The sequence below is a fragment of the Cyclopterus lumpus genome, chromosome 8, assembly GCF_009769545.1.
Source record: "Cyclopterus lumpus isolate fCycLum1 chromosome 8, fCycLum1.pri, whole genome shotgun sequence".
Taxonomy (NCBI): Eukaryota; Metazoa; Chordata; class Actinopteri; order Perciformes; family Cyclopteridae; genus Cyclopterus; species Cyclopterus lumpus.
Genome location: NC_046973.1, coordinates 8,754,155 through 8,778,462, shown reverse-complemented (window position 1 = coordinate 8,778,462; position 24,308 = coordinate 8,754,155). Strand labels below are relative to the sequence as shown.

General features: G+C 42.5%; 1 protein-coding gene across 1 annotated transcript; it reads left to right on the top strand.

Moving 5' to 3' along the window:
- Nucleotides 1-476: 476 nt before the first annotated feature.
- On the top strand, nucleotides 477-21,853 carry ppl (periplakin). Its single transcript, XM_034539552.1, has 22 exons — nucleotides 477-1,420; nucleotides 4,126-4,225; nucleotides 4,350-4,504; nucleotides 5,051-5,171; nucleotides 5,946-6,071; nucleotides 6,380-6,421; nucleotides 7,361-7,522; nucleotides 7,631-7,738; nucleotides 9,025-9,120; nucleotides 9,430-9,552; nucleotides 9,629-9,775; nucleotides 12,811-12,962; nucleotides 13,071-13,180; nucleotides 13,494-13,651; nucleotides 13,777-13,955; nucleotides 14,802-14,940; nucleotides 17,267-17,460; nucleotides 17,592-17,742; nucleotides 17,850-17,933; nucleotides 18,036-18,152; nucleotides 18,539-18,631; nucleotides 18,722-21,853. Exons 1-22 carry the CDS (start codon nucleotides 1,371-1,373, stop codon nucleotides 21,392-21,394), a joined length of 5,280 nt encoding a protein of 1,759 aa, XP_034395443.1. The 5' UTR covers nucleotides 477-1,370; the 3' UTR covers nucleotides 21,395-21,853.
- The last annotated feature ends 2,455 nt before the right edge of the window (nucleotides 21,854-24,308 follow it).

Here is a 24,308-nt window from a genome sequence, read left to right as displayed (position 1 = left end):
CAGAAATTATTCATATAATGAGAGTAGTAGGCATGATGAAAAAGTTACAACTAATAATAATAACAGCAGCAGTGTAGTAGAATAAAAACTATCTTAAAATATCGGCAATAGTAATAGTAACGCATCTAATAATAATGATAGTAGCAGTAGGTGTCCGGTGGGACCAGGGTCCAGATATAACATTCATTGGCAGTCACCAGTTGGTCTCCTTCTGTCATATCTGAAAGTCATACAAATTACATCAGTTATGAAGATTATGTCATCCATCATTTACCGTGGGAGTCCAGAAAACACCATGAAGTAAAGAAATGGCCTAAATTTTGAAACATTTCTTTCTTGAAAACTAAGCAAACCACAGCAACACACTCTAACCAAGACAATGTAAAATATGTCACCTAAATATGTCAACAAGGCAGGTAACGCTTCCACAGGAATAAACTCAGAAAGAAAAGTGAGATATCTCAGCCTCTGCTACTTCATGGTGAAAGATGTATTTGTTGTATTTATCTCTTGTGAGTCCTCCACTTCATGGAAGTGCAAAATACATTTTCTTCTCTCAATTAAGTTCCAATTTCAGGTTTGGAAAACTCTCGCATAGCTGTGGAATGGGTTTAAAATGTAGCCAAAAGTATATTATGTGAAAATATCCAGTTGAACTGGATTTTATTTAAAATGATGATCGAATGCCAAAGAAAGTAGCACAGTGTTCAGTGTGAAGTCAAGACACATTCACGTAGAGGCAGAACATTGTCAGTCTGGTTTAGCCAGTGTAGTCCTTGCTGCCACACCCCCAGCTACAGAGCTAATCGCCCTCCTCACACACGCACACACACACACACTGAGACTACACGAGACTTCATAGATGTCATAGTTGATCCGTAATAAATAATAAGTAAGAGACATCATTTAGAGTAGAGTACACCATGCACTGTGGAATAAGTCATCTGCATCTGTTACACTACAAACAGACACTTGTTTTGTCCTCTAAAAAATGTGTTGCAACGCCCTGTTTTACATAGTTTGGCCTTTGTGTGCGTGTGTGTGCGCGTGTGTGTGTGCGTGTGCGTGTGTGTGTGTGCGTGTTTCCGTGTACGTGCGTGTGTGTGTGTCTACCTTACTGGAGGGCGGGTCCTGGTCTTGAGGCCCCACCTGTCCCCGGCTGTCTCCACAGCTGGGTGTGAGTCCTCACCGTGTGCTGTGGGGAGGCGACCGAGTCTGTGGGAGTGGAAGCTGTGACACTGAAGGCGTGTGGACGGACACATACACAGACGCAGCCGCGCAACGAGCAGAGGACTCACTCACAGCCGAGGTTCACCTGTGCTGCTGGGATTGTTTTCTCGTCGGAAGCCGCTGACAGGTGACCCGTCAACATGTTCAAGAAGAAGTCCAAGAGCACTGCCATCACGCAGCCAACTGCAAGGTGAGTGCCGTTCGCACGCGAGGCTTGTTTTACCTCGAGCCACGGCGTCTCGTGCCACCTCGGAGCCGGAGGTGACGCTCCCTCTGCGGCCGAACCTCCTTCACCGAACTCCGCGGTGAAGTCATGAAATACTTCCATGTACAAAGTTGATCTCATCTTTGGTTCTGTCCGAACAAAGTCCAGCGTAGTATACATGGTGTGAACAGTAGTGTAACGAATTCAGCCTAAATAATTAACGTATACGAGGCTGATTACATACCCGCCGCATGTTTGTTCACTGAAGACCGAAGTCTCACACACCGTGGTGATATCACCTGTTCTATTCAGTCGCCTTTGATCTAGTGTCTAGTCTGAACACTAACGTACTTCATACACACTGTTGGTCGAATAAAACTCTCCTTCTGCAGCACCACTCCAGGTCATTATTCAGATGTCAGTTCATGTCAGCTGGTGTCAGGATCGTGCTGCGTTCAGGGTTGAACCGAGAGGGTGTTGCATAATGTTGCTTTAACTCAAGGAGGGTGCGGTCGCTTGATAGGCTGCGCAGTAAAGTTGTAGTAACTGGTTTGATAAGTATGCAGATGTCCTCCTCAGAAAGACAGTCTCTCCCTCTACATTAATGCACCAAGCCCATTCTAGTCTTTCCACTGGATCAGATATGTCTTTATTACATTATCATCCCCCTTGGCTGCTCCATGACACTATGGTGGTACTTTGGAACATAACAATAAATACAGTAAACATATATGCAAGAAACACTTAGTTAAGGATGTCCATACCAAACCATGATTTATTTGCATGCTTGTAGCTAGTATTAGTTTCTACTCATCAGGCAATGAGACAAGGAGAATGCCATAGTAAAGATAAGTATAATAATCACTGCTTATCACCTTGATAACCACCAACAGACGGTGGTGGAATCGTAATAATGCAGCTCCCCCTTTTCCTTCTCTTCATGCTGTTCTCCTGTGTAGTCGGGGCATGAAAGCTGTGATATCAGGTATCTGGCAAGCTGGCAGATAATGACAGCTTCAAGTCCAAGCACGAGATCTAAAGATTGCTGGGTGTCCAAAGCCTCAGAGCTAACAATAGTAACGTGTTTATGTGCTTGTTTAGGCCTGTTACATGGTTTCTCTTCAGAGAAAGTTGGGCAAGAGAAAGTAGAAGACAGGCAGCAAGGAGGCACTATGTTTTGTTGTACAGTTCCTTTACTTGTACAGACATGGATAGAATGGGCACAGGCTTTCTTTTTTGAGCACAATATATGTCAATGATGTCCTCCTTTAATCACTCTCACTCATCTCTCTGTGGTCCTCCATGCTGCTTGTTAGTTGATTTCCCCCCATCTCCAGGTGTTTCTCATTTATCTCCCCACCTTCTTTTCCTGTCATGGTGGAAAGGGCTATTCTGTGCATATCTTTCTTTTCTCCCTTTCTGTGACAGCATAGAGCTGTAATACGGCCACAGCATGACACAAAACAACCTCAAAGAGACACAAAACAAGCACAACCAGGGTCCCATTGCCTCTCACCGCGTCCATGTATCTGCACCATATGGACGGAGAGCAGGCGGCTGGGAGGCAGCAGCAGCCCTTCACACCCTCTATGACTAGTGCTGGAGCTTTCTGGTTCTAATTTCACCCAGCTCCCTGTGGAAACATCTGAGATGTGTTTCCAGAGCCAGCAGAACCACACTCAAAACATTGAGTCCTAGCCAGGGAGTCTCCCTGGAAACTATTGATGGCATGTTTGTAGCTCAGAATACGTAGTGGAGCAGGTAGGATTATTGGTGCATTGGTTTCAGACGCTCTCATTAGAACTAAAAAGCAGTATTCTCGTACTGGCATTCAAACGGTTCATATGTTATATGAGGCTATTCTCTGTGAACACAGTCGGTGGGATTGCTTAACACTCAAAAGACCAAGGCATAGTTAGTTTTCATCTGGTCTGAATTTTTTTACAAACGAATCTGCTTTGAAAACCATAAATGTTCCAATATACGCTCTGTTTAAACCAGCTCTTTGACTTTCAATACCCCCCCCAGGGTGTTTTTCATTCCGATGGGCCTCGTCACACTAGCTGGCAGCTACTTCTACAGAACTCTACAGTCCCTGTTCAAACTTATTTGTATTGTCAGTTCAAACCTGGTCTGATATTATTTCATTTCAAAATAAGCAGGGGCTTTAAAATAGAAGGTGTGTGTGTGTGTGTGTGTGTGTGTGTGTGTGTGTGTGTGTGTGTGTGTGTGTGTGTGTGTGTGTGTGTGTGTGTGTGTGTGTGTGTGTGTGTGTGTGTGTGTGTGTGTGTGTGTGTGTGTGTGTGTGTGTGTGTGTGTGTGTGTGTGTGTGTGTGTGTGTGTGTGTGTGTGTGTGTGTGTGTGTGTGTGTGTGTGTGTGTGTGTGTGTGTGTGTGTGTGTGTGTGTGTGTGTGTGTGTGTGTGTGTGCGCGATGGTGGATTTGACTCTTCTTGCCCTAATCTTGGATGGTATTTGCTTATGTTGGAGTGAATGTGAAACATTAATGTCATAATGTATAGCTACAGCCCTCATGAATGAAATAGACCTCTGGGACGTTGTCTGGTAGTGTTCACTCTGACATTTTGATTGACACGTTGGTATTGATGTTCACATCATGAAAAGCAGTAATTGTCTGTGCTAAAGAAGGTGGGGAACAGTATGCCCACTCTCCTCTGTGTTTGCCTTCCAGCGCTCCGTCGACAGAACTGAGCACTCTGATCGACAAGCTGCAGAAGAATGCTGATAAAGTGGAGAAGTACAGCTATGACATCGAGCAGAACCTCAACAAGGTACAGTTTGATAACAAAGCATCCCCAGAGACCTGGTAATACTGACAAATACATAGTTAGATAGAAAGCTCTTTATATCTGAATTCCTTCAGATGATAGACATGTCCACTGTGTTTCTCTGCAGGATGTGAGTAAGATCAATGAGGGGAAGCAGCCTCTGTATCAGGATGACACCAACAAGAGAATCCTCAGCTCACTAGAACTACTCAGCAGCCTGGATGAGGACGCCGTCAACGCCAAGCGCCTCCAGCATCCGCAGGCTGAGATGATAGAGAAGGAGTGAGTAGAGCTCTGCTCCATGCTGAAAGGCTATATGTGACACACATGACATCTTCTAGACTACTGTCCAGAAGATGTAGTGTGTTAGTGTCAGCAAGCTGCACACAACTCAAGTTTCATCGGAGAGAGAACCAGGCCTCTGTTCCAGAGGGGTATGCCATATTGCCACTCTCAGTTGATTGTTCACACAAATGCTTCAATTTCATCAATACATTTTCAAATGTTCAATAAATGATAAAGGCAACAATATATTCCATATCGGTCAAAGTTAACAAAACACTTGAAGGGAAAAGTGGAACGCCTGACATGCCTGTTTCGTTATACTGATGGAATTAGTGCGGTGGTAATGTATGTTATAGCGGATTTAGTGTTGTGTTTACATGACCTGGGGAACAGGGGAAATTAGAATACAGTTTCTCTACATGTAAATCATCACTATTTTTTATAATCTAGCACTGCTGGGGAAATATGCTGATCCATTACAGTGCAGGTTATCCCACATACACCCTTTTATATGATCATTGACATGGTTGAATGTGTGTTCAGCATGAGGCAGCTGCGTGAGAAAGTGCTAAAGCTGAAAGAGGACCATGACCGTATCTACCACCTGACCCGCACTGAGGGGAAGCCCAGCATCAACTGGGGCAACATGATGGATGAGAAACTGGTAGGAAGCAGACCAGCACACACACACACACGGTTCCAGTGGACCTGATTGAAACCTCTGTGACCATAAAGATCACACTCCGAACTTGTTGCTATCTAACCCAACAATGCGTAGGTGAAGCAAACAAAGTAAAATACATGTTGATGTATTTCCTTTAGTCAATCCTCTGTCCACGCCTTAATGTGATTTCTCTTCTTTTATTACATTTCTTTCAAACTTGAGGCACACATTCTCAAACATCACACAGACATTAACACCATCCAAAGAAATGATTAGGTCTAAAGTTACTGCATTCATTCATCAGCAATTCATGACACCAGATGTCAAACTGATGCCATATATGTATTGTAACAAGGAAATGATTCCTCAAATAGATATTGATGTCATACTTTCAGCTTCTTCTGCTGCCCCCAACCGCTAAAGTAATGTAATGAATGCACAACAGCTAAAGTAATGTAATGAATGCAGCTCTGATGAATGAACAAAGCTGAGCTACGAGAAGGAAACAGCTGGACGTATCTGAAGAAATAGGGGTTGATGGGAAAATTTGGTCAGTAAATCAAAAGATGACAAAGTTAAGAAAATGGCAGGAAATATACAGTGTTCATATGCATTCACTTGAGAGCCTAGTTATTTTACATATGTGGACTGTTTGATCCATACTATCCATACTGGAGGCCTTAGCTCTTACACGATGAGCTACTCTTGACATACTACATATACTGTCACTGTGTGGTGGAGTGGACTTGAATGTGTTGTTTTGTCTCTGCCCAGGACAACCTGAACAACAAGGGCTTTGGCCAGGACCTGCCATCTGTGGAGAACGAGGTGGAGGAACACAACATCTTCCACAGTGAGGTGGAGGCTCTGGCTCCTCACATCTCCGGTGGCGGAGACAAGGTACAAACAGAAAGCCAGAAGAAGCCATGTTTAAGTGAAGCCTGATGTTTCCTTACACATACAATAATGGTCCCAGTCTCTTCCACACAGTAAGGCACACAGTTGTAGGTATCCGACTGAAAAGTCGTATTAGTAAAGTAGTAGTTGGACTGTAAAGCCCCCATAGGCAAATTTGTGATTTTGGGCTACACAAAATAAATGTAATTGAATTGAAATATGGTTATGTATTTCTACAATTTAAAGTGGGGTGCATTGCATTATTTGTAAATTACTCACATGACCCTTGTTTTGTTTGTCTTGTTCTGCAGGAATACGTCAGTAGCCTCCAGTCGAAGTACGCCAAACTACTGGTAATCAACCACCACACCCTTATTCACTCTGAGCCCACAGGGGTGTGCTTTGTGTGTGTTTAAATGTCATTCTAATCAGCATAACCGGTGACTGGAGGCTGGTCTTTCATAAAGACCTCTTCAGTCTCCTCTCAATAGCTGGCCTTTAGCCCTCTGGGGAGTGTCTGGGCCTTCAGTACCGTCTGCAAACAAAACACCGATGGGTCTTCACCTGTCGGTGTCAACATTTTAACCTCTGAATAAAATCTGCATTATTAGAAACCCTGAGGACTGCTGCTAGCAAGGTGTGTGTATCCAGACTATATATATATATATATATATATATATATATATATATATATACATACATACATGTTCCTTCATCACCATGAACACACACACTGTAGTTTATTTGATCACAAACACTGAGAAAGATCAATCCGCAACTGAAAGTAGTCCCCAACAAGTAGTCCCCAACAAATGCACCAGTTCCTCCTGAGTAACATTTTAGCTAAAGTGGTCAGCTGTTTTAGGAAGTCACCAAGCTTTTTTAGGAAATAAAACTTAATATTTGTGAACTGCCACAGTCAGACTGTGTTCAAAACAAGACAAGACATAATGCCAGACTTATCTGTGGAGCTGTTTTGCTGACTGGAGCTAGAAGCTGGAAGCAGCTGGTCTGGAGCTGCTTCCAGCTGTTGCATTGCAGAGGAACGCTATAGGGCTTTAGGGCTGAAGTCAACACACAGTGCACAAGTTTATACTAGGATGGTCTCATGTTTCTACAAATTAAACCATATGCCGTTAAATAATTTGAAAGGCTTTTCAAAACCATTTTACTTATGTTGTGAGATATTTATATACAAATATATTTTCCTCAAATTACTTTTTTTTTTAGCTTAAAACAACAGCTTTCAGGGAATCCAAGTCATCATGTTTGTATATGTGGTTGCTGGTTAGGCCAGTTCCAGCGCTCGTCAGCGCAACCTGCTGAGCCTGCGGAACTACATGCAGTGCTGCACCAATGAGCTGTACTGGATGGACCAGCAGGCGGAGGAGAGGATCAACTATGACTGGAGCGACACCAACCTGGACTACCCCGCTCGCCAGAGGCAGTATGAGGTAGCGAACGCCACACAATATTAAGCTGCATAAAATGCACGGATGGACACAAGCAAATAAATAAATGGGGTCCACTGTTTACTCAGCACATCTGTCTTGCCTCAACAGAACTTCATTAGTAAATGTCTGGAGTCCAAAGAAGCCACCGTCACCAAACTGAATGAGGATGGAGAGAAGCTGATTGTTTCTGAGCATCCAGGGAAGAATGTCATTGAGGTGCTGGCTCATCCATCCCTATATGAATTCTTATTTTCTGCACGTGTACCTGGGCTCTTTGGTGGTTAGATCATTCACCCATTCATACACCGATGACAGGGGCTACCATGCAAGGGGCCACCTTCTCATCAGGACTAGCTAACATTCACACACCATAGGCACAGCAATGTGGGGTTAAGTGTCTTGTCCAAGGACACATCAACATGGGCTAACTGAAACAGGGATTGAACTGCCGATCCTCTGATTTAAGGACGACCCTGCTCACCACTGAGCCACATTACTAAGGCTCAGATGTTGCCATGATTCTTATATTCCTGGAACACTGACATCCTCCTCTATCCAGTAATATGCTGACTCTTGCCCTGTGCTGTTTTGGGGGGGCAGCGGGAGCGCGGGCGGTTGGGATGCGACAAGACTTTTATAACCGGTCTAGGCCAACAATGCAAGGTGGATGAAGCCCTGGCTGTGAGAGTGTGGAACAACACTTCTTAACGTTGTAAATTCACACACACAACTGAAATGTTTATGTCCGGTCTCAAAGACAATATCTGGGCCCTATTTCTCGTACGTGGCTCAACTAAGTCGATCAAATGTCCTATTAGCCAGCTAAAATTAACAAGATGATTGACATCAGGCTATCCCGGTTTCTCAAAGGCTGATCAAACCATCTCGTTAATTTGAGCCAGACGTCAGTTCACAGGATAGTTGCGCGTGCCCGTCCGACTTCAAAAGGGGGAAGCGTCCATCACTGAAACCATGATTTTCTAATAGAACAAAGGCAAATAAACTCAAAGCTGAGGAGCAGGAGATGATCATGAACTTATATGAGGAATTCCAGACCATAAACATGGCAAAATCTAATCAATTCATTCACTTCACTCGTGCTGGAGAGGGGGCGTGGCTTATCTCGATGGAAACATTTATAACTTCCGCCATCCACCATGGAAGAAATATCCACTATTTCTGCTTTATACTTGTTGTGGAAATCCCACAAATGTCGGAACATCTAATGCCCTTGTGTTTGGGTTCATAACATTAATATCATATATATATATATATATATATATATATATATATATATATATATATATATATATATATATATATATACATACACCCGTAGGCTCACACAGCTCAGTGACTTTCACTGACTACGTCTAGATAAGTGGATGAATATCTGCTTTATTCGCATCCATTTGTCTATGCATTGACTTTCATGGAATCTACTCACAACGCAGCAGTGTATTTTTAGCACTCAAGTGCTCACACACTTTGTTGTTTGTCAGGCTCACATGGAGGCAGTCCATGCTGACTGGAAGGAATACCTGAACCTGCTCATCTGTGAAGAAAACCACCTCAAACACATGGATGAGTACCACAAGGTTAGACACAGGGACCGATGAGCACTCACAGGAATGTACACATTTCACACACACATTTTAAACAGCTGTGTGTGTGTGTGTGTGTGTGTGTGTGTGTGTGTGTGTGTGTGTGTGTGTGTGTGTGTGTGTGTGTGTGTGTGTGTGTGTGTGTGTGTGTGTGTGTGTGTGTGTGTGTGTGTGTGTGTGTGTGTGTGTGTGTGTGTGTGTGTGTGTGTGTGTGTGTGTGTGTGTGTGTGTGTGTGTGTGTGTGTGTGTGTGTGTGTGTGTGTGTGTGTGTGTGTGTGTGTGTGTGTGTGTGTGTGTGTGTAGTTCCAAAAGGAAGCGCGTGACACTCAGGACCTGCTGAAGCGGATGGACACAGATCTCAACCAGAAGTACAACCCAGAGTTCAAAGATATGTATCAGATGGAGGGCCTGATAACAGAGCTGGATGTGAGTATTTCTTTAATACTGACAGACTGTGCCACTGACCCCTTCTACAACACTAGAACATATTGTGTGTGTGTAGGACCAAGCCAAGGCCGTGGACCACTTTGATGAACGGGTCAAGACTCTTCAGAAGCGTAGCCTGCAGGTTTTGCCTCTGAAGTACCGCCGGGAAACCGCCCCGAAGCTGGTGCCCGTTGAGGCTTTGTGCGAGTTTGACACAGACGAGGTATGAAGTGTGTAGCTGCTATTACTTGGCATTTGTTGCTCATTACTAAATGTGACAAACTAAGATTCTTTACTTCCACATATTCAGGTCCTCAGTGACTTCTTGATTCTTGTCTTTTGAAAAGGTTTTCCGGCTCTTCGTGTTCATCACAACAAGATGAGGATTAGTCTAAACTAAGATTAGATTATTTAACTAGCTAATTGCCTAGTTAGGTGAAATCTATATTTTTTGTGGATGCAAAAAAACAACTCTTGTAGCCTGCCACTGCAGAGAGACCAAACCATCTCTCCCACTGTTGACTACATGTTTTCTCTGATGCACAGTTTAGTTGTTTAAGACCAAAAATAAATGTAACCGTTTTTCTATTGGTAAATCTATTTAGTAGGATTTTTTTGGGCTTCTTTGGAAGCCTTTTTCTAACTGCCTTATTTCCTTCACCTTTACTAACTAATTGCCTCTCTATGCTGCAGTTTCAACTGAAAACAGCGCATCTTATCTTTACTTTATGCCATATTTGCTCTTTCACTCGCTGTCAGTCTAATCCCAGGATGTTCTCTGCTATGAAAGTGCCTGACTAAGCACTTTGTCTGTGCTTTGCTTGTTCTAAGTACTAGGCCTGCAACTTGTTGGTTTTGTAGTGTAATATATTCAAATCCTTTCAGTAGAGAGCTCACGCTGACACAGTACCTCATATAAAACCCCTCAGGAAAACACAGTATTCAACTAAAGAGCCTGTGGAGCTCTTCAGCCTATGTGTTGCAAAGCTCATTGTGTGTAGGTTGTCTCTTGACCTCACTGATTCCAGGTTCTCATTATTGCCCATCATATGCCGTACAAAATGCATTAGTTTAGCTCACTAGCAGATGTAAACGTCTCTATCCTGGAACCCAGCAATCCCTTTTTTGGGGGGCACTTTTGACTTAGTCAATAGCCCTGACTTTCCTGGTGTAGGACACAAATCAGTTTAGTCAGGTTTAAAAGGCTTTGTCTGTTTGGAGTAATCTAAACACTTGTAAAGAAGGACTTGAGTTTATGGAGATGTATCCTTTTACTTCAGGCAGATTACAGTTTAGTGTAGCATTACCAACCTCTACTTTATATGGAATACCGATAGACTATTAAGTAAAAAGTTCAGGTATATACTAAAGATCCTCCCTGGCTTCGGGAGAGTGATTCACTCCCAACCTGGGAGGCGCAATCCACTGTTTTCCGCAAGGGCCTCAGACATGAACGATAATTAGGGTCTGAGCGACTGACTAAATCAGTCCGAGAGGACCCTATTGAAATTAATAGGGGTATTCTTATTCTTCTGATCTTTATCTTTGTACATTGGGTGAATTTTTGGGGTATTTGCCAACCTCGAAAAGTCACCAAATTTGGCAAGGCAAGTTTATTTATAGAGCACAATTTGTACACAAGGCAATTCAAAGTGCTTTACAGCTACATAAAATTACAAAAAGGCAAATAAAATCATTCCATGAAAACATTAAAATAATCATTAATTAATTATATTAAAAGCGAAGAGTGCAGATAAAATACTTTCAGTTGTCAAATATAACTGTTTTCAGCCTGGATTTAAACATTGTCAGAGTTGAGGCCTGTCTCACATCTTCTGGAAGACTGTTCCAGATTTTAGCAGCATAAAACTGAAACGCAGCCTCAGCGTGTTTAGTCCTGACTCTGGGCACCAGCAGGAGACCACTCCCTGAGCTTCTCAGAGCCCGAGATGGTTCATATGGCTCTAACATGTCACACATGTACTTTGGTGCTAGACCATGAAGAGATTTGTACACAAGCAGAGCTGTTTTAAAGTCTATTCTCTGAGCAACAGGAAGCCAGTGCAAAGACCTGAGCACTGGACTAATATGGTTGTATTTCCTGGTTCTAGTCAGGACTCGAGCAGTAGCGTTCTGGATGTACTGCAGCTGTCTTACAGCTCGTTTAGAGTGCCCAGTGAGCAGGTCGTTACAGTAGTCTAACGCATGGCTTAGTCTCTCCAAGTCTGGTTTAACACTATTCCTTTGATTTTGGCAAGGTTTTTTAGATGGTGTTACGTCCCCTTCTCGGTCTAGGGGATATGTGGGGGGGACGAACACATGGCAGTCAAAGAATAAGTGAAAAGAAGTCAAAAGTAGGAGTAACTGTTTCAAATAACATTTATTATGACGCGGTTTAACACACAACCCAAAAGTTCTACTAAGTGGGAGAGGTCGGGACAGTTGTGGTTGTGCCAAACCAAAGAAATCAAGATAACAAAACATTGCACATTGCATCCTGTAACACGTTTTGGGCATTTTTTGCTTGTTTTTGTCACTTTTCTTAACGATGATTAGAAAAAAACTGACTGTTTTGTTATGTTATAGACTTGCTTTAACTGATCCAATCCTTCCAAAAATAATCATGCATGATGCCAGTCAAGACCTGAACACATTTACATGAAGAAACATTCGAAATTGTCATAGGAACACCTACTAAAACAATAAAATGACAATAATGTCTTCTCCTTAGACGTGAATGGATCACATTTTTTCATCTGATCCGTGGCCTAACAGATTAAGCATTCACCTTGTGACCGGGAGACCTGTGTTAAAATCCAAGCCAGGGCTAATTTTTGCATCACTTTTTTTTTACCTTTTAATTTACATGATGTGGTCTAGACTTCACGTAGAGACACATGATGCATGTATATGTCCACATTCTCTAAGCGCCACCTACTGGCCAAAACAAATAAGCCTAAAATGCATCAGATTCACATGTAATTTACACAACGTGGTCTACACTTCACGTAGAGACACATAATGCATGTATAAGTTCACATTCTCATTGTCCCACCTACTGGCTTAACTGGACTTGCTTGAATCTGCCCCAAACTTGTCATGCTTGTTACAAGTCACAGCCTAAGGATATCAACAAGCTTATTTTTACTCATAGTCACAGCACCACCTACTGGCTCAACTGGACTTGCTCGAATCTGGAGGAAATTGTATTTGTGCTGCAGTACTAGATGACAGATTGTAATTGTTGGACATGTACAGGGTCAGATTTTGCGTGGGGAGAGGTACACTCTGCTCCGGAACAATGGGGCCAAATGGGACGTGAAGGATGCAGCTGGACATCAATTCACTGCCCCGGCCGTCTGCTTCATGATCCCCCCCACTGCCCCCGAGGCACTGGCAGTCTCTGACAAGTGAGTGTGCATGAACATGTAGAAGAGTAACATTCACTGAGAGTTAAACTCCCTTACATTGTATTCCAGTGCAGCTTTAACCATTTATTATGTGTTGTGTGCTTGCAGCCTAGCAAAACAGCAAAACGCTGTGAAGCAGAAGATGGCGAGCAGCAGTGCAACTCTGCAGAAACGCTTCACTGAGCTGAAGAAGGAGAGCGGGACTGGCACAGCTACAGGTACAGAACACATCCAATTCTGCTGTGCTACAACTTTTAGGACACTTGTCACGTCTTCACATTTCAAGCAACTTGATTCATTTGTTGCTCTGATTGGATTTAACATGCTGTGACCCAATACAGCGGTGTCAACATCCATTTTATATGGCAGGAAAATACAAGAATTGTGAACAGAGTTGGCTATCATTAACTATAAATAACTTTTATGAACTTGGAAGTTGTAATATACTGTATACATAACAGGTACTTACTCAGGCTAGGACTAGAATATCAAGTTAACTAATGAAGCTTGTCATGTTGCGTGTGATCTCAGACAAACAGGAGCAGCAGTGCCGCCAGCTGATGGCCGGTCTGGACAAGGTTGTCAGTGACCTGGACAAACAGGAGAAGGCCATTTATGCTCGAGTTCGCCCACCACTGGAGCAGAACAGGCCACTGCAGGACAGCGCTGACCGCCTGCAGGAAATGAAGGTAATGACTTCAACTTCATTCTGTTGATGTTTCACACAATGCCTACAGCTCTCAATTAAGCTCAAAAAGCTTAGAGAGAGTATTCATGCCTTTCCCAACTGACCAACTGCGACTTTTCCCTTCAGGACATTGCTGCTGCTGTCAGTAAGATTGAACCAGAGAAGTCCTCTAAAGTGCAGGAAGCAAAGAGCTTCTTGGTCTCAAATCCAACTTGTGCCAGCACTCCTCAGCTTCACAGCAAGGTGGACGAAGCCAACAAGAAGTACACCAAGATCGATCAGCTTCTTCAGTGCTCTCAGGAGAAGTATGGGGCTTGATTTGTATCTCTGTCTCCTCTTCTGTGGTAATTATGATTGTTGTGAGATCAGTATTCCTTAATGGGCAATTCCATTATTAGTATTAGTAGTATTAGTAGTAGTAGTAGTTGTAGTATTGTTTATAATATGTTTGTATATCACTCTGTAGCTTCTCAATTGTATTTATGTTTCAAATATAAAATATTTGGTAGATGTCCCTATGTTTTAACGTCCCAAGGCCTCCTTTCCCACGTGACCTGACATAGGTTTCTGCATGATGTCGTACACATGTATAGATGTGCCTATATTAGTTAGATGATGATTAGCACGCTACCGGTCAGAGACACATCTATGCTCTGCAAGGTTAAATGAAGCATATATGACACTGTCTATATAATCTAAATATTCTAAACATATAGTACACTTGAACTGATCTTGATTTTTGCTTTTGGTGGCTAAAATATTTTTTGGGGCGGCTGCCATCCACAGCCACTCTACCCTGCCATCAAACAGCCATTTGCAACAGGAAACTGAAGTAGTTATATTGGTCTCTTTAAAGCCACCAGACTCCATTCACAAAAAACACATTTTTACTTTTGCAGAACAGAAAAAGTATACATACAAACCGCACTTCAAAAAAAAAGTTAGTTTCAGTCATTTTAATAATTTTCCAACTTAGCACAGCTAATACTCACTCAGCTAGAGCTTTGGTTATGAATCACATTATTCATAACCTTATGGATGAGCTTATTTTGGTAAGCTACTTGATTGCTTTTTTCTAACAGCTTTCCTATTGTATTAATTATTTTATTATATACAATTATATTCACAAAATAACTTTACTTACCTTTTAGACTGAAGAATGCCAACCAGCTGGAGACTTCCCTTCAAAATGGAAAGACCTTACTGTCCACCTATGAGAACAAGCTGGCCAGAGAGGAGGTTGCTCCATCTGACATCACCTCGCTCGAGAAAACACAGCGGGAACTTGCAGTAGGATGCTTCTTTCATTATTTGAAAACATTACAATGGCTCAGGCTTAACAATTGCATACTGGCAAATGCAAGGGCGTAGGTTTGGTCTCAGCAATGGTGGGGACACTGCCAGCCCCCCCCCCTTTTTTCCAATTACTAAAACCATTTAAGCAGAAGGCTGGGTCATTCTTTTTTCCAGAGTGGTCTTTTTGTTGGTGTATGCTTTGACACACAAAGTACCTTTTTCAATAAGGGCTATAATGCAGCCACAGATACTGACTATACCACTTTGCCTGAAACCGTAACTTCTTGTGCTGAAGTTGCTGGACTCTGATGAATTTAAGGTCAGGATGGTATGGTTCACTCCTCATGTCCAGGACACTGCTACACTCACTTCATGACGGTCACTGTCACTCAACTGACTGTTCCCTAAAGAGCAAATAAAACTTAGCCTAGTCTGCACATGCATGTTTTAACATAATAATAATTCACATAAAACAGGTTTTATGGCTGACAGGTGTTTACACTGTCAGCCATGATAATACACCTCAACACAGAATCAATTTAAGACCTCACCTGAAGCCCTGATGGTCAAGCTGCTGCTTCCTGAATGCATTTAAAAAAAATGCCTCAAGGCAAGTTTATTTATAGAGCACAATTCATACACAAGGCAATTCAAAGTGCTTTACAGATACATACAATTACAAAAAGGCAAATAAAATCATTCCATAAAAACATTAAAATAATAATATATGAATTATATTAAAAGCGAAGAGTGCAGATAAAATACTTTCAGTTGTCAAATAGAACCATTTTCAGCCTGGATTTAAACATTGTCAGAGTTGAGGCCTGTCTCACCTATTCTGGAAGTCTGTTCCAGATTTTAGCAGCATAAAACTGAAACGCAGTCTCACCGTGTTTACTCCTGACTCTGCGAGTAGTATATGTATTTATTTTGAAAGCAATTTAGAATATTTAGGTAATGGGTTCATGTTTTATGGAACAGCCTTGTTTTTTGTATTCATCATCGCATAATTCACAATCCAAAAGTGCTGACATGAGGTCAGATTCCCCAAACGTCCTTCAGTTTCATTGCCAATGCATGATAAAATTGTAATTCTTAACGAAATGCCATGAGTAAGACCTCACCTGGAGCCCTGATGGTCCAGCTGCTACTTCCTCAGCCTGATTTCTGAGTTTCCTGAATGCATTTCAAAAGGATGCAGGGTTGCACCTTTTGTCTAAAGATATAGTCTTAAAAAACATTGTAATTTGAGTACCTGATCGATCCAATTGCAAATCATTTTTATTTTAGTTTATGTTGCACTGACATATTTCCAAATAAAGCTATGCTTAATCAAATTTTATTTACTGACATATTGAAACCTTTGGCAAGGCAACAGGTGTGGGGCCAATAACAAATGCATATGCCCGTGTCCCTGATGTATATAAGTAACAAGATGCTGTCATCACAAAATATTCAGTATAAGATTAGTAAAATGATTACACTCATTCAAACATTTAGCAAATGCTATATACAAAGGTTATCCCTCAAAGAAAGAAAGCCACAACACACTGTCATTTTATCATTAACTTGCCTGTATTATTCTTTGCTGAATAAAACATACAATGTAGATTTCCTTAGTTTCATCTCTGTTGTTTAACAATCTCCTTGTGTTTTTTTGAACTTCCACTCTGACTTTAATACTATGGTGACTTGGCATTACTGTAACAATGATTCCTAAATGTTCTATGTATTTATTTGCTTCTGCATATTACATTTTGTGGTACTGGCATAATATATGGTTTGATATTAGTAATATTACAGCCAACTACATAACATTTGTATGTGGTAGGAAAGGTTTGCTCAGCTAAGTTTCCTGAATGCATTTCAAAAGGATGCAGGGTTGCACCTTTTGTCTAAAGATATAGTCTTAAAAAACATTGTAATTTGAGTACCTGATCGATCCAATTGCAAATCATTTTTATTTTAGTTTATGTTGCACTGACATATTTCCAAATAAAGCTATGCTTAATCAAATTTTATTTACTGACATATTGAAACCTTTGGCAAGGCAACAGGTGTGGGGCCAATAACAAATGCATATGCCCGTGTCCCTGATGTATATAAGTAACAAGATGCTGTCATCACAAAATATTCAGTATAAGATTAGTAAAATGATTACACTCATTCAAACATTTAGCAAATGCTATATACAAAGGTTATCTCTCAAAGAAAGAAAGCCACAACACACTGTCATTTTATCATTAACTTGCCTGTATTATTCTTTGCTGAATAAAACATACAATGTATATTTAATTAATCTGCCTTGTCACTATGGTAGGATACTGCATCCGACCTGAGGTCCAAGAGGTCAGTTATCGCTGAGACGGAGCAGAACCTGCGCTTGGCCAAAAGCAGCTGCGACAACATGGCCACCAAATTCCAAGAGCACTGCCCTGACATTGAGAGGCAAGAGGGAGACGTCCAGAAGCTCAACAAGCGTTTCAATAACCTCAACAGGCAGACCGACACCAGGTAAGAGGGTCAAGAAAAGGAGTCAATAATTATTATTATTTATTGGAAGAAATATTGAGCAAAACATCACAAAAACACATATCGTATAGACCTAGGCGGTGTATAATTATCTCTTTTGCTGTGTGTTGCAGGTCTCAAAGCTTGCAGAGAGCCAAGATGGCGTACAACAATTACCGCAATGATTATGACAATCTGAACAGCTGGCTGTCTCGTGTCCCAAACTACGAGCCTCGTGAAACTGATGACATAAGACAAGTGGAGACAAAGCTGAAGAATCAGAGGGTAAAAGTGATGAGCAACCGGGCAATACACACATATTTCCTGCTGTAGACAAACAGTGGTGCTGGAGAAAAACTCTTAAAAGAACTTCTCTGTTTTCTTCTTTTCAGAACTTGCTCTCGGATATTGCAAGAAAGGAGTCTGACTTAAACAACGTGTCCAAAAATGCCCAGCTATACCAACATGCTGTTAAAGTAAGATATTCATTGAATTCTACCACAACATTACAACCTTTAATTTTCAGAAATTAAACAAGATGATGGTTTGATGAATGGTTTACTGGTTCTTCTTTGTAGGACTACGAGAATGAAACTGAGAAGTTTAGATCTATCCTTGACCTTGAAGATGGTCTTGTACCTCAGACATACAAGAGGAACAGACTGGAGTCACCTGCACAGATAGTCAAAGCAGAGGTAAGCTTTCCTAACTTGTCACTATCAATTGAGTCAGACATCAGACATGACTGTAGGTAAATAAGCAAGTACATTAAAGTTCACAGTAGAGATATACAACCTATCTTCTCCATCCCTGCTCTATAACCTCTCCATGGTCCTAAGTTAAGTAAAACACAACTGTACTAGCTTTTTCTCAGACTGATAAACATCCACATCTTTCAATAATGCATTCCAAGTTTATAACACAGCCTTTCTGTTGAAGATATAAGGTAACTCAGGTGACATCATCAGGGTGTTTTCTTTAATGTACGTATTAGCAGATAGTTTTCCCAAAAGAGTTGTGAACCACTAAAGTAATCATGGTTTACTCTGTGCTTTCCACATAATTTGGATGTAATTTACAGGAATCTGCTATTGAGGCAAAGTTTACCGAGGTGAATGCTGTGAACAAGCAAAGGCTTCAGAATCTGGAGTTTGCCCAAAGTCTTCTCAACCAGGTGAAATATGTTCACATTATTATTATTATTATTATTATTATTATTATTATTATTATTATATTAATAATGTTGATGATTTATCCTGAACAGCAACCTGAGGCACCTTTAATCCAGTCTACAAATGTCAAGTCAGTCAATGCTGCTGCCCCAGGAGATGAACCTTGGAGGATCAAGAAGCAGCTGGATGATGAGATCCAGAGGAGGGAGCAGCTAGAGAGAGAAATTGAGACTATCCAGTCGGACATCTATGTCCTTGAAGGACAGAAGCCCCAGGACACAATTGTCAAGAAGGAGTTGATCAAAAAGGTTGCTGACCCTCAGCTGGATGAGGAAGTCCATAAGGTGCAGCAGAAACTTTCAGAAGAGCGCCGCACTACCCATGTCCTGGTGAATGACCTTGAGGTATTAAAGCTGAAATTGCGTGGCCTTGAAACAGAGGTCAAAGAAGGGGCACAGCAATACACGGTCAAGGAGGTCTTGCGTATAGAAAGAGATCGTGATCAGGAGGAGGAAATGCGCAAGCTTCGGGAAGAGCTTGATGAGCTAAGAAGGCAGAAGTTGATGAAAGACAATGAGCTGATTCAGATACAAAAGCAGGTGACACTCTTGGCTGAAGAGAAGAGCAAGGAACAGGAGGTGATCACTGAGGAGGAGGTGATTAAAGTCCAGAATGATCCCCAACTTGAAACAGAGTACCGGGTGCTCCTTGACCGGAGACAGAAGGAAACGGATGGCAGGAAGCAGCTTGAGGATGAACTCCAATTTCTTCAAGAGAAGCTCCGAAGGATGGAGAAGGAGAAATCGATGGCGGAGGAGAAGATTTCCATCAAAGAGGTTCTGAAAGTAGAGAAAGATGTTACATTTGAAAGGGAGGTAGAAAACCTCAGAAGGCAGTATGAAGACGAGAAATCCAAACGGAGATCATCACAGCGAGAAAAGGCTGACCTCCAAAGGAAAATTTCCAGCCTAGAGGAGGAGAAGTCCAAGGTTGTTATTCAGGAGAAGGTGCGGGAGATCGTCCGCCCTGACCCCAAAGCTGAGAATGAGGTGGCGAATCTCCGTCTTGAACTTGTAGAGCAACAGAGGCGCTTCAGGGATGCAGAGCTCCAGCTTAGATCACTGCAGGAAGAGCATACCCTGCTGCGGAACAGAGGACCTCAAGTGGAGGTCAAGGAGACCATCAAAGAAGTCATCAAATACAAGACGGACCCACAGACTGAAAGAGAACTTGAGAGGCTTCGCAATGAAATCGTAGATAAAACACACCAGACAGAGAAATCTGAAATGGAAATCCGCCAACTTCGTGATGAAATTCTAAGATGGAAGGACACCAAACCTCAAGTGCAGACTAAAGAGGTGGTCAATGAAGTGATGCAGTACAGAGAAGACCCCAAGACTAAGGAGGAAATTGAAACTCTCAGAAGGAAACTGGCTGATGAACAACAGAAACGCCTTGACCTTGAGAGAGAACGGTCAGGCCAAGAAGAGAAGATCAGACTGAGGAAAATTGATTTGTCTCAGGTCCGTGAGAAGATTGTCCAGCAAGAAGTGGTCAAGATGGAAGAAGACCCTCTCCTCAGATCAGAGTGCGACACTTTCTCACAAAACATCAGCAATGAGCAGAAACAAAAGGAGAGCCTCAAAACTGAGCTCTACCAACTGCAGAGACAGAAGGCTGACCTTGATCTGCAACTGGAAGAACTGGACCGTGAGCGCAGGGCAAGGCGCGATGCAGAATTAGAGATCCAAAGGCTTCGGGTCAAACTTCATGAGCTGGAGCTCCGTGACAAAGAGAACCGTGAGAAGGTGACTGTCAAACAGAAGGTAGTCCTGCAACAAGATCCCCAACAGGAGAAGGAACACTCCATTCTCAGACTACAGCTTGATGAAGAGAGGCACAAACGCACTTTGCTCGAGAAAGAGTTGAATATCCTCATCCAGCAGCAGCTCACCCTGGAGAAGATAGATGTGAAAGAAAGAGTTGTCCGCACTGAGAAAGTCCAAATTGAAAGGGACCCAGAGGCTGAGATTGATATTGAGAACCTAAGGAGGACTCTTGAAGAGGAGAAAAGGAGAAGGAGAGAACTTGACCAGGAGCTGGCGAACCTCACCTCAAGGTTCTCTGATATGGAGTTCTCAAACACAAAATCTTCGAAAGAGCTGGACTACATCCGTGATGAAAGTGGCCGTCTGCAGCAAGAAAACCAAAGGCTGCAAAATGAGATACGCAAGCTTCGGGCCGAGATCGAGATCACCAGCAAAGAGACTCGGCTTATCACTGAGTCTGCACCAAGGGAGGAAGGAAAGAACCTGGAACTGAGGCTTGATTCACTACAGAAGGAACTAGCAGAGCTCAGGGGCATAACCGGCCAGAAGGATGAGGAGATTGAGGTTCTTCAAAAGAACCTGGTGTCAGTGAGAATGAAGAAGGAACAGAGGGAGAGCCATTTGCGTCGGTCTATCGTGGTCATTGACCCAGATACAGGCAAGGAGATGCGACCGGAGGAGGCCTACAAACTAGGGCTGATTGACTGGAAGATGTTCGTCAACCTCCAGAGCCAGGAGTGTGACTGGGAGGAGATTTCGGTCAAGGGCCCCAAAGGAGAATCCTCAGTTCTTCATGACAGAAAATCCGGGATAAAGTTCTCCATCGATGATGCGTTGCGCCTCGGGCACATCACTAATCACCAGCTTCAGCAGTACATAAACAAAGAAATATCCATCCAGGAGTTTGGCGTAATGGTGTCAGGCAAGAACAAGTGAACACAAACATGTTAAGGTATATAATTTCTGATTTGTTTCTACAAGATTTCCTTAGTTTCATCTCTGTTGTTTAACAATCTCCTTGTGTTTTTTTGAACTTCCACTCTGACTTTAATACTATGGTGACTTGGCATTACTGTAACAATGATTCCTAAATGTTCTATGTATTTATTTGCTTCTGCATATTACATTTTGTGGTACTGGCATAATATATGGTTTGATATTAGTAATATTACAGCCAACTACATAACATTTGTATGTGGTAGGAAAGGTTTGCTCAGCTAAGCTTTAATTTCCAACACTGGGTATGAGGGAAGAGGACATATATTTGCATTTCTTTATTTGATATTTCCATTGAAACTCACATGGGTACTAAAGGTTCAATTCATTTGTGTGGTTTTCCCAGGTTTAATGGAACTAATGTGTGCTCTGTAATCTTCAATAAAAGACTAATCAAACTGGAAAGTTGTATGAATCTTTTTGTGTCATTTAATTCAGTTTGATGATGGAGATCCCATACAGAGCATTGAATATCTAAATATAACAGCTGAGTGAACAGCTCACCTAAAGCTGCTGGAATGTTACTATTTGTAGGAAATAATACACAATTTTCAAATGCTGACACATTGTTTTCAAAACCGAATACTGGCAAACTTCATGCAATTCTGCTGTAACCATATTGAAATATCAAAGTCAAAAGTCAAAGTCAGCTTCATTGTACATTTCTCGACATGTACCAAACATACAGAGGAGTTGAAAAAACTTTCTCTCTAGTCCAACATAAAAAGTGAATACCAAATAAAAAAGTGCAAGTAAATACATTTTTAAAAATCTAAACATTGAGACAACATATATTAAGAAAAACTGTCATTCCATATTTAGCAGCACTCAGAGACTCTTAAAGGAGAGGAAGGATAGAGTTCAGCTTAACAGCCTGGTGGACGAAGCTGTTTGAAAGTCTGGTGGTGCGACCACGGAGGCTCAGGTATCTTCTCCCAGAGGGGGGGCTGGAGTCGCTCACCGTCATGGTCACTCTGCGAGTGAGGCGGGTGTCATATATGTCCTGCAGAGAGGGCAGTGAGCCACCAATGATCCTTCCAGCTGTGTTGACTATGCGCTGCAAGGCTTTCCTGCTGTAGTCAGTGCAGCTTTCCCCACACAGTGATGCAGTTTGTCAGGAGGCTCGCAATGGGGCCTTGGGAAAAAGTGCACATGATGGGTGGAGGGGTTCTTGCCTTCTTTAGTTTGCGGAGAAAGTAGAGGCGCCTCTGGGCTTTCTTTACCAGTGATGTAGTGTTGGCTGTCCACGAGAGGTCCTCACTGATGTGCACCCCCAGGAATTTGGTGCTGCTCACTCTCTCTATGTCAGCACCATTGATGGTCAGTGGTGAGTGTGGCCTCTCCGGAAGTCAACAACAATCTTCTTGGTTTTGCTGTTATTCAGAAGGAGGATGTTGTCTCTGCACCGCGTGGTCAGAAGGCTGACCTCCTTCCTGTAGTGGGTCTCATCATCTTTGGTGATGAGACCCACCAGAGTTGTGATTGGTGATGTAGGTTGTTGTGCTAAACCATGTGTCGGCAAGGTGGAGAGCAGTGGACTGAGCACACACATAAATAGAAAGTCTTAGCATAATAATAACATTTAAATGAAATAATAATCATTACTGATTGCAATCTCTGATGAAACCGACCCAGATGTCCTGTTTTTAGTCTCCTTACCAAACAGATGTAGCAGAAGGCAGCTTTATTCGCTGAGCTTCGGCGCACCATTTTTCTTATAAGCCAATCACGGTGGGCGGGCATCCTATAAAGGGGAAGGGGATTAATTTTGTTCCCTCCCTGACGCCAAGCGCGTGTTCCGGTCGGCTGGACGTCCGCCATGATCATAGACGCTCTTGGGCTCCCCTCCTCCTGCACAGGAGATTCACCTGTAGATTAGTGTTGCTGAGTTCAGAGTAACTCATGATTTTATAGTCTCATGGTAACATGTTCGTAACTCGTCCTGATTTAATATATAGTCGGCGGTAACGTCATCATATGGGTTCTTGCCTCCTTCTGGAGCAGATGGGAATTCTTGTCTGATCGGTAGGTGACTTCCTTGTGCTAAATCCTGTAATTTTGGGGTTAATTATTACTATTTGATTGGATGTCATCCCTGATTATAGGAAACTGTTGGCCGGGTCGGGAGGAATGCTGCTGTTTTGTCTACGCCAGATTTCGCCTACGCCGTGTTTTATATACTACACGGTTTAGCGACCAGTGTGGACCTACGTTGGGTTGCACATACGTGACTGCTTCTGCTTTGACCTACAGGGCCGGACGCGGAACTGAACCAGCACGGCGGTCCCGCTTTGTGTGTGTGACACCATCAACCTTGTGTTTACGGAACTACCTCATTTGAGCTCGAGCCCTTTTACTGTGTGTTTTATATTGGGTTACCCTATTTCTGTCTGTTATTTGTATTTTATTTCTCCGTTGTTTTTGGTTTCTTATTTGTCTTGTTTGCTTTTCCTTTTGTTTGGAAAACCAGAGCGTGGGTTAATTGTGTTGTGTTTGTAGGTGCGGCTAGACCCAGGTGGTGGGAGTGGTGCCTCCAGATGTTGGTCTCCCTTCGTGTGGTGGGTTTTAGGTTATCCCTGGTCCGGACCCGTGTGTGTGTGTGTGTGTGTGTGTGTGTGTGTGTGTGTGTGTGTGTGTGTGTGTGTGTGTGTGTGTGTGTGTGTGTGTGTGTGTGATCGGGGTGCTTTCTTTTCTTTTCGGGACCCTCACCTGCGGTGGTCCACCTCGCTCACCACTGGTCAGGCCCCGCCCTACACTCCTTTTCATTAACGGCTCTTTTATTACCGTTTTTCTCAATTGCTAAAACCCATTGGCTGAACAAAGTTCTCAGTTGCCTAAACTCATTTAGCTTATT